We start from the raw sequence: 11,707 nt of genomic DNA, 5'->3' as shown, positions 1-11,707 counted from the left end.
CCCCCCCCCCCCCCCCCCCCATCACCCGCAGGCGTAGGGAGGCGACCCTCTCGTCCACCGTGGTAAACTCCAACGCAGCGGCGCTCAGCCAGAGGCTTGTGAGTATCCCCACACCCGCCCGGCGCCTCACACCCTGGCCTGCTCCGGAGTAGGACAGAGTCCAACCCCTATCCAGGAGTACGGTCCCGGAATTAAGACTCTGCGTAGAGGTAAGCCCCACCAGATCTAACTGTTAGCGCTCCACCTCCCGCACAAGTTCCGGCTCCTTCCCCCACAGAGAGGTGACGTTCCACGTCCCCAGAGCCAGCCTCTGCAGCCCGGGTCTGGTCCGCAGCGCACCTGACCCAAACTGTTCCTCCCACAAGGGGTGGGCCCATGGGATGGAGATAGGGGTGCTACGTAGCTTCTTCGGGCTGTTCCCGACCGGGCTCCGTGGCAAACCCGGCCACCAGGCGCTTGCTGGCGAGCCCGCCGTCTGGGCCGGTCTTCAGACAGGGGCCCCGGGCCTCCTCCGGGCAGGGTCACTTCCTCTCTACCTCGGTTTTTCATGGGGTTTTTGAACCATTCTTTGTCTGGCCCCTCACCTGAGACCACTTTGCCATGAGAGACCCTACCAGGAGCACACATCTCCAGACAACACAGCCCTCAGGTTCATAGGGACACACAAACCTCTCCACCACGATAAGGTGATGGTTCTCCGGAGAGTTTGATAAAAAATCAACTAACCACTTTATTGTTCTTTTATGTTGTTGTATCTAAGTTGTAGAAGCAGAGCTGCTGCAGCTGTAAATTTCGAGACTTAGCAACCTTAAACAAAATGTAATTAGGTTGCTATTGATTTGATTGTTTCCATGATTATTTTTAAATTGAATACAGTTTACTCAATCAGACTCAATCAGCATTGTGTTACATTCTTTATTTATAGCTTTAATTAAACAAAAATCATGGAGATTAAAGCTTAAATTTCATAATTCTAGCAAAAATTTCCTCAAATGGCATTAACCAGTTTAACAGACGTAGAGTCACCTTGTGACTTTAATTTGACCCTTTGCCGACTGACTGAGGCAGCAGTCCGTTCCTGTCCTGGGGCATTGATTATTAACTCACTCACACAATGGCTTACTACGGTATGAGATACTTTGTATCGCAAGAGGATAATGTATATCCCCAACAACAGTCCTGAGAAAAAAAGAAAAAAAAGAATTGGTGAACATTTGGAAGGGCAGACCAAGGTTGTGCTGATCACAGGCACCGGATACAGCACCCGGGGGGAGGAAGGGGAGGCTTGAGGGGTTTTCTAATTCATAATTTCTTCCCATTGAGAGGGCTTATGTTAAACATGTTGTTCCATTTGTATTATGTTTTAATTATTTATTGTTATTGTTGATAACAATAAATCATGTTGTTCATAAATAAAATGCTTCACAATAAAAGCATTTGAAACCAGAATGAGCTTTTGAGCTCCACTCCAACAATTCCTTAAAGTACTCAGGAGGAAAAAAAAGAACTTGAACTACAGTTCCTTTACAACAGGGAAAGATCCGATCTGCTGATGATCATGTGATATAATTGAAATTTACAGAAAAGCATCCTGTAGTGAAATAGTTTTATCAACTGCTGATTCTAATTCTACTCCTGTGTAATTCCACTGCTGTACAATATTTAAATATTTATGACTTTTCAACTGGAAATTCTGTGTATTTAATCATTTAATTTCATAACTGCAATATTTTATATTTTTTATACACCAATAACAGAGCAATTTTAGAACCGTGTAACAATATTTTTATAATGCGTATACAAACCACTTTCTCTTTCTTACTGTTTCATATGTGTATATAGTTGTCTCTGGAACTGTGCAGCCCCCCCGTTTTCCTTTGCACTACTTACATTTTTTCCATGTTATATTCCTTCTTGTTGACACTGGAAATTGGTTGCTTTCAGGTATTGCACATATGTATAATGCAAATAAAGGCATTCTATTCTATTCTAAATTCAAGATTTAATAGTGTCTCCTGTTGTAGTTCAATTGAGGACTTTTTAATTAATTGAATACCTTAAGAAAATCAAAGCCCATCAGCAGTGATGTTTCTAGTGTACATGTGTATAAATGTGGACATGAATTTTGTATTTGGAGGCTGCACATCAGGAACCTCTGCACACATCATGCTCTCCAAGTGTTTGCTCCCAGTTAAACTGTTGTGTGGACCTGTATGCTGCCCCCCATAAAGACTTTTAGAGATACTGGAATCTACTACGTCCCAAGTACCAACCTGCCAGGGGGTCTGCAGATGGAAATTAGCCTAAGGCTACAATCTGGCATATTTACATTTGTGAAAATGTTCATTAATATGTATTGTCCCCTTTTGTTTTTTTTCAACAACAAAAAAAAAAGGTACACAGATGCAACCCCCCCCCCCTCAAAATAGTAAACATTTTACGATCATTCGTGGTTTATTTAAAGGCCCAGTGTGTATGATTTAGAGGCTGCGTAACCTCCTGAACTAAGAGCTGTGTTTTTGTTAGCTTAGGATGAGCCCTTCATATCTGCGTAGGGAGCTGGTCGTCTTCCATGTTTCTGCAGTAGTCTATAACGGACTAACCAAACACTGGCTCTTCAAGAGAAGGCCACTGTAGATTCTTCAACATGCTCGATGAGGTGTATAAAGTAGGTTTCTATCTACAACCTTACCGCTAGACGCCATTAAATCCTACACATTGGTCCTTCTATTAAATATTTTCTGTAATTCTTGACATGGTCTATAAGGGGTTTCAAACAGTAGGCACGGGGCCCAGATCCTGCATGTAAAACGATTTTATAAGGTTCCACTTTATACATTTAATTTTTATCCAGTTCACAAATCCAGAGAGGTTGACTTACAGGACAGACAGGACTGAGTTACAAGAGGAGGAAGCTGCTGCTCTCTCTAAGGGGATTTGGGTTTGAGGACCCTGGTCTGCTGAGTAAAAGCCTTTTTTATGGCCAGGAATATCATTGTAAATTGAAGAAGTTAAATCTTTTTTATCATCATTTATTTTATTGGCTTTAAAGTATTCCAAATTAACTATATTAAATTTTAAAACATTGTGTAAACAGTCAAATCAATAGCAACCTAATGTCAGTTTGTTCACGGTTGCTAAGTCTCCAAATTTCTACCGAACACAGGACAGCTGGAGCAGCCCTGCTTCTACAACTTAGATAAAATAACAAAAAAGAACAAAGTTATTACGTGATTTTTATCAAACATTCTCGGCAGCTTTTCATCAAAGTAAATGCATTCATAAAATTGAACCTAAGAGCACAAATGGAACAAAGAAAGGAAAACAAAGCTCTGAGGCACTGATGAGTACTACACTTTTAGCCTTTAGCTAACTTATTATAAACAGTTTGTATGGAAGCATGACAACAGGTTGTATAATGATAGATTAAAGTGTTAAAAAAGGTTAACTACTACATATAACAAAGCAACCAATGAAAGCCTCCCCAGAAAACTCAACACATACGGAGGGATTTTGATGAGTGGATTCATTTAGAGTTCAACTTTGGTCCACTTATATACGCACACACACAAACACACAGATTTGATCAGACAATAGCAAAGATGTTTTCATGTTGTTGACCTAACTGTAGAGTCCAAAATGCAAAATGTAGGTTGACAGGTTGTAAAATGAATTAAAGCAAACACCCTTGATATGGTTTGTAGTCAGTTCTAGATTTCTGGAGCATATGGTACAACACCCTGTGTGGGCTTATATTAAGTTGGCTGTGAAGCTATCTGGATAGCTAGTTTCTAGGGCTGGTTACACAAAGCTATCTAAAAAACCATTCCATCTAAATCTGTTCTGAGTGATAAGTGGACAGCTGTAAAGTACAGGTTGGCAATGCACCCACGATGTATTGAGAGCTGATCACTGAGACCACATTCGGACCTAGACTAGGGGTGGGGGGTAAAAATCCATACAGCATAGCATTCAAATAATGCAATGTGTTTAAAATATCAGTAGCGTATGGTGAGGCCTCAGGGGAGTCCCACCCCTAAGGTAGACAGGTCTTGTTTTGCTCTTGTTCCAGCAGTCTGTTCATATTTAAATGTTTGTTGTTGTTTTACTGACTACTTCCTCATTTTCATTCTTTACTGATCAGTGTGGTAACAGAAACTTCGTGTCTCACCCCCAATTTCCACCGGATGCAGAACGGTTGCGGATCTGCTCCAGAACGACAGGAAGTCAAACATAGAAACAAGATAAAACATCCGATTAATTTTCTAAATAAAATAGACCGTGCTTACGGCGGATCACATTTCCCTGCACTACACCTTGGAAACAAAGCACCGAGTTGTTTCCCCTCTACACCTCTGGATGGATTATTCTACGTAAATACGAAAGATCTTGTGTGTCCTCGTGTCTTCAGCGGTCAGTCATGGCCCCAGCCCCTAAAAATACGGACCTGGTGGGTGTTGACGGACGGCGGAGCCGACACGCAGCAGAGCCAATCAGCAGTCGTTCTGCAACCGGTGGAAATTGGGGGTCAGAGATGAGGAAAATAGACCCAACATGTAAAGAACATGCACGTGTGCAGTGCACATTAGCACACCAGCCAGAAATTGGGGGTCATATCTGATAAATTGAAGAGTGATTTTGATTCATCCTCAGGGCGACATTGACATGTGTACCAAATTTCATAAGAATCCAACCATCCAGTTATACTTTTACTCAAAAGTAAAATACATACAACATCAGACATCTTAAGCTGAAGTTTTTCTTTGATCAGAGCCAAAGGCTTTGTGCAACCAACCCTAGCTACTGACACACTAACAAACTGAGTTTTTTAATCTAATGTCTCAATACATTCAATGAACGATGTTTCTTCCTGTGGAGGAAAAGCACTTTCTCACTATGTGCACCCTTTTTTCCCATGTTGATTGTATTAATATGCAGAAGCGGTTTAGTTTAGGGGCTGGAGAGTGGATGGGGGGGTGCGTTATGGTGGGCACTGCAGCTTTGTTTCAGAGAAGCTTTCAGTTGAGTTACTCCTGCTTGACATCTCCAGTCAGCTTCCTCTTGACTCGAGAGTACGGGCTCAGTGCATCGTCCATGATGAAGTCGAACAGGACCTTCAGCCACGATGTGTACTGAGGCAGGTCATCGTAATACTCCGCTGCTATCTTCTTCACCTGGAAACCAAGAAGAAAACAGAAGAATAGATGTCAAAGAGCCATTTACACAGCCGATAAATGCTTTCATGTTTTAGACATACGGATCATTTTGAAGTCTAATTTTGTTTTCACACAAGTGAAAAGCGAGGTGTGCTCCTTCAACATTAAGTTAAGTGTATATTTTTGTTTGTGGAATGCGGTTTGCAGTAACATTAACCATTACTCATTTAATGTGTTCTCGGCGTAAGTCAATGAGTGGGTTGGTCACTGTACTGGTAATCTGTCAAAGTGCATTTAGATAAATAAAGACATGGTTACAGTGGCCAGTTGACTCTAATCTAATCTAAGAATTAGGGAATGGACAATTACAGTCTTTATGCACATCTATTGAAATAACCATAAGTATTGTTCACAACCTTTATACAGCCTACAATTTAAAGAAAGCAAGAAGGGTCATAGATGCCAAATAGATTATTTTGGACCCACTATGTGAAACCATGACCTAATTATCTCATTAACAGGAGAAAACAAATGCACATCTTTTTCAGAACTATTCATTCAAAAAACTGATTTAATTAGTAAGATCTTAATATCCAACACTGTCTGGTTATACCAACCCAAAGCTCCCTTTATCTCAAGATGATTCGCTCAAAGCTTAGTCTTGTCATGTGTGGGGATGCTGAGTTCTTAACGTCTGTCTGTCTTTACAAGACAAAGACAATTTTGCGTACTGTGGACCACGACATTCCTTCCTAACCACTAATCATGGGTTTGATCATGAAGTTACTCAAAGAAACAAAGAACAGATCAGGACAAAAAAAACACGTTATGTGTTATCATAGAACGTCAATTTAAAAATAAGAGTTCCTGTGAAACGCCATAGTCACACATATTTGTTTCCACCCAAATTAGTTTATTTTATTGTTTCTAATCTCATGGAATAGTGCGATATGTAACACCTTTGAGGAACGTTATACTGTTACTTTGTTTTTAGGGGGTGGGCGCAAGACTGACATGACACTGTCATAACCAGGCTACGACACCGTTGGAGTCTTTATTAATGTTTGACAATGGTTTATGACTTTTTATGTTCCTGTTTTGACAACTTGATAATAACCAAGACAATTTAATCAGTTATTGTCTTTATGACAACTTCACCTAGACAACACACAGAAATATGTCATAGCAGGCATAATTATCAAAGTTAAAGAAACCATTTCCTTTAGTTATTTGTTAACATTAAATAGTCTCACATTGCCAGGCCTATCTCCACAGCGCTGTGGAGTAAGGTCTGGCTCCTCCACACATACATTCTATGATATGAGAAAAAAGCACTATGGGATGTTTGCATTTCTTTGAACCAATCTCACTTGTCTTAGGCGGTGCTAAGCTCCGGATGCAGCGTCAAACTAGTCTTAGGAAGAAACTTGTTTTGGTGAAACATTTGCACTCAGCAAAAGAAAACAGCACATAAAATATTAAATGAAGTTAAGTGTTGATACAATACAGTAACCTGAGCTATTTTAATGAGCTGGATACATGGTTAAACCTCATTAGTTCTTCCCAGTTTTTTGGCGGGTGTACTTTTCATCCAAAACTTTTGAACCATTTTTTTTTGTGTACGCTTGCTACCTCAAAGTTTGTTGTCGTTTTCTGAAGTGAACAGAGTTTGAGACCGGCAACACACAGAGAGCAGAAGGCGAGGGACATCTGTACAAGGCTCTTCAGTTAATCCAGACTACTGTAATATATAGAATGGTCTTATGTGGTTGGTTTTTAAATTGGCCGCCATGAAAACATAAGATCTATGTTATGAATATTTTTTGTGACCTCAAGTAAAGTTAAAGCTAAAATTCAATTCAATTTTATTTATAGTATCAAATCATAACAAGAGTTATCTCAAGACACTATACAGATAGACCACACTCCAGGATTTACAAGGACCCAACAGTTCTAGTAGTCTCCTCCAGAGCAAGCAACAGTGCGACAGTGGCGAGGAAAAACTCCCTTTTAGGCAGAAACCTCGGACAGACCCAGGCTCATGGTAGGCGGTGTCTGACAGGCCGGTTGGGGTTGCGGCTATAGTGCGTAGTTTATGTTCCCACCAAGGGGAATTCTAAGTAATGACAATCTGTCGGTGCATCCACATTAAACAAGCCTTCAGTGATCACGCACCCAGCCCCACCAGCACACAGTTCCTTGTAATTAAGGAGGACAAGGAGTATTAAAAAACACGATGGACAATACAGAAGAGGTAATTATCTTTACTCGGGTTTCTCTGTGCGAAAGTTGTCAGGCAACACCAAATTTTAAACTTAGCCCTACTGTGAAATACAGGGAGTTGTGTGGAGATGATGGTCTAAATTAGCAATGTCTCAACTCATTTGGCAATGGCTTGAATGTAATGGACGCTCATTAATATAAAAAAAGTTACGCACTAAAGCTTTACAATTAGGACTTATAAAGATGTAATAAAGTTTGATTGCCCTGTGAAATTATTTTTTAACGATGCTAGGAATCATTCCCTTGACCTCAAGTAAAGTGAAACCATTTGGACTTGTCGTTAAGATGTTATGAATGTTATAAAACCAGTCTGACATTATTGAATACAGTACCAAGGTGATTAACTTTTGGACGGATAGCTTTAAAGATAGCTTTTATTTATTCATGACAGTTGTCAAAATTGTGTAATCAAACTTTATGCCAAGTCCAAATTGTTTCACTTTACTTCAAACGTTACTCTCACCAAATTCCAACCTAGGGTCTTTTTGTAAATGTAGCCAAGTCAAACGTTAGTGATCAACACTTTGGTTAATTTTGGAGACACACACACACACACACACACACACACACACACACACACACACACACACACACACAGGAGTACAATAAATCAAATCACATTTTCAAATAAAAAATGCACATCATCTCCGCCTTGAACACGTCAAATGCCTTACATCAAAGGCAACGCTAAACAGCCGTTCACTGTCAACATGTAGCACGACATGCACTCGTTCCCTTTATACTTTCCATTTCACAAACATTATCAAATGCACATGCAATTGCAGCTGCTGTGTGAGAACCGGAGCATTATTCTGAGTGTAAGTCAGACAGCTTTTTAAGGGTAAAGTTGTTATCGTTTCACTGGGCAGTGTGGCTTAACAGACTCCCACTTGATGTCCAAATGTCTGTGGTAAAGCTAATGAGACTAGCGCCGCAAGGAGATTCTTAATGTTACTGACAATAACTCTGTTGTTCAGGTAAGGCAAAATCAGTAAAGTAGCGCCAGCTAGGCATAACATACTGCAGCTCCACCACGCTAAACGGCAGGTTATCTAGAGCAATACATTCAATGATTTTGTTGTTATGCTCTTTTACCTTTGGGTGGTTGCTGCTGTTTTTTCTAGCTTTGTCAAAGCACTGAAGTAGAGGCTTCTGATGGGTTTTTTCACATCACTTTTGCTTTCTAAGTACTGCAAATAGCAAGTTAGTTATCCGTTTTATATATATATATCTTAAAATACCTCCACATGGACAACATGTTGCTATGTTCACGGTTGTCATGTAGCCTACGCATAGTAGACAAGCCCTCCTATCAGCAAGGCTCATTGGCAGAAATATTCTTATCTGCCAATTGCCGTGATATCATGCTGATATTGTGCATCCATAGGCGGCTGTGGCTCAGTGGTAGAGTGGTTGCCTGCCAATCGGAAGGTTTGTGGTTCGATCCCTGCCCCTGCAGTCATTGTCGAAGTGTCCTTGGGCAAGGCACTGAACCCCGAGTTGCCCCCGGTGCTGCGCATCGTAGTGTGAATGTTTATCTGATGAGCAGGTGGCACCTTGTACGGCAGCCCCGGCCACAGTGTATGAATGTGTGTGAATGGTGAATGTTCCCTGTAGATGTAAAAAGCGCTTTGAGCAGTTGTTAAGACTGGAAAAGCGCTATATAAATACAGCACATTTACATTTACATTTACTTATGACAGTTTAATTGTAATGTTAACTCATGAAGCTAAATGCTTTATTTAAGTTTGATAATTAGGCCTTCCATGACATATTTATGACAGGTTATGTTGTCTAAGTTAATGTCAAGTTGCTATAAAACAGAGATTGTTGTGTTGGTTACTGTCAATTTGTTTGAATGACAGTCCTAAACATTTATAAAGACTTCTTCATGTTAGTGACAGGTGTCATGTCATGGTAATGATGGTGTCATTTATGTCAGCACACCCCCTAAAAATAAAGTGTTACCCAATGATCTCAATAGTAACCCAGTTGTACTAACCATGGGCAGCCTGCGTCCCGGGATGCTGGGGAAGTCATGGTGCTCATTGTGGTAGCCCACGTTAAAGGTGAGCAGATTCAGGGAGCCATAGTAGGAGTAGGTCTCATGGCCCTTGAGGAACATGTAATGCTCAGCTATGAAGTGACCAGAGATGGGGTGCAAGCCCATTCCCAGCAAGGAGCCAGCCAGCATGTAGACAACAGGCTTGGCCCCCCATAGCCAGTAGAGCATAATGTTAAAGGTGAGCTGGATGGCCAGGTTGGTCACCTCCAGCTGAGAGATGGGTTTGGGGTTGATATAGAGGGGCCGGATGGCATAGAATAGGGGCTGCAAAATAATCCAGATGAATTTCCGGAAGCGCGTGCAGAAGAACCAGCCTTCAAAATCAGTAGGGATGTCTACATCTATCCCGTCTCCACCCAGGTAGCGGTGATGGTCAAGGTGATAGCGTTTGAAGGAGGCAGAGTAGGGCAGGCCGATGGGCAGGTTGGCAAACATGGCAAAGTAGCGGTTCCACATGGCCTTGTTGTTACCAAAAGCTGTGTTGTGGGAAATCTCATGAATAGCAAGGGTCATTGAGTGGTTGATACAGCTGCCAAAGGCATACGTCCAAAATAGAACCCATTTCCAGTCTAAGTCTTTAATCAAGTAGAAAGCTAAAAACTGTACAGCCACCATCATGCACACAATCCATTTCAGCCTTGGGTCAGGACCCATCAACGACTTGATTTCCGGGTATTTGGCTGCAGGAGAGAAACAAGAGAATTCAGTTAAACTCAGGAAAGATTTATATGCTGAAAATAATGTATTACAACTATGAAAATTAAAACATAATATGAAAATTGCAAAAGAAATTGTCAGTGAGCGACCAGCAATTATGAAGTATTATGATACTTAGAATCATTAAAAATGCTATGCAATATGTATGATTGTTGTATTTATCACTGTACACAAGCAAATCAAAAATATCCTCAATGCAGGGGCTTTTTAATCTTGTAGTTTTGGAGTCAGAATATGTGCAGTAGTGATTAGGCGGTGGAGCTGCGGTATCAAAGTCCCGCCCATACACCCACCCGACTAATTGCGAGTTAAGTCACAGCTGTCAATCATGATATTTCATTTCATTCTTTCAGTGGAGAAAATTTTCAGGTATAACTGCAAATTTTAAAGTAAGTGAAATAGGTATTGTGTTGTTTGTGTTCTTCATCTGTTAGCTAGGTTGCACCTGGCTGTTGATTTGATATGATGGCGGTTGCTGAAAGTGACAGAAGTTAAGAAGAAACTAGGAGAGGAAAACAGTGTGACCTCCAAATATATCTGGCCAAGTTGGTGTAGATTCAACCTTATCAAATTTTGAAAATGCTAATCAGTCATGTAAATTACTAAACTAGTGGCGGACAGCTGATGCATTGTGACTTTTGGCTCTCACTTTTCTAACTGTAGCAGTAATGGAGACCTAGGTTGTAACTATGCAGTAAATCCTTTTGTTAAATCTTTGTTATCTTATCTACTGTTGCATGAACAGTAAACATGTAAGGGCATTTCAGATTACTTGCTGAAGAAGTCATTCAGTGCAGGCCTTTTCCACATGTTAAGGCATCACATGTTTGGACTTTGAGTAGTAAACCACCAAACTTGTTGGGTAAATATCTTCAAGCCAGTACAAATTATTACTAGCCCAGTATTTATATACCTTAACCCTACAGTACAAATACTTTGTTACTGTACTATATTTTTACTTTACTATTTATTTTTTTTGCAACTTTTTACTTTTACTCCTTACATTTTAACACGATTATTGGTACTTCCTACTCCTTACATTTTACAAAATTGGTTTGTTACTTAAGTTTTGTACAAAAGGTCATCTATCAGGAGTGATTGTGAGCGCATGTCAGAGTATAGCGTGGACACACACGCGCCTCACACAGGGAGCGTGTGCACACCCCACACACGGATAAATAAAGTCTTTGGTCTATAGTTCTTGCAAATTTAAAGTAACTAAAACAGGTTTTGTGTTGTTTGTGTTCTTCATCGGTTAGCTAAGTTGCACCCGACTGTTGATTTTGATATGATGGCGTTGAATGCCCTTCATCAAGTTTGTATTTTAGGTGCATTATTATGTTATTAATAGTGGGTTTATTGTTATTATTTGCTAGCATATATATCCTATGCATTGTGTATGATAGCCTTTACAATGTAACACACACACACACACACACACACACACACACACACACACACACACACACACACACACACACACACA

At 40.5% G+C, this 11,707-nt stretch overlaps 1 protein-coding gene across 1 annotated transcript in view; it reads right to left on the bottom strand.

Moving 5' to 3' along the window:
* Positions 1-4,912: 4,912 nt before the first annotated feature.
* The window catches only part of degs1 (delta(4)-desaturase, sphingolipid 1), a 13,944-nt gene continuing 7,149 nt past the window's right edge, over positions 4,913-11,707 (bottom strand). Inside the window, exons 2-3 of the mRNA XM_034899284.1 lie at positions 9,442-10,184; positions 4,913-5,174 (exon numbers count right to left, since the gene is read on the bottom strand). Of these exons, the coding sequence (XP_034755175.1) occupies positions 5,028-5,174; positions 9,442-10,184 (890 nt within the window). The 3' untranslated portion in view covers positions 4,913-5,027. The remainder of the gene's footprint in view (positions 5,175-9,441; positions 10,185-11,707) is intronic.

Source organism: Etheostoma cragini, chromosome 17 (genome assembly GCF_013103735.1).
Source record: "Etheostoma cragini isolate CJK2018 chromosome 17, CSU_Ecrag_1.0, whole genome shotgun sequence".
Lineage (NCBI taxonomy): Eukaryota > Metazoa > Chordata > Actinopteri > Perciformes > Percidae > Etheostoma > Etheostoma cragini.
This window is presented reverse-complemented; position numbering and strand designations above follow the sequence as displayed.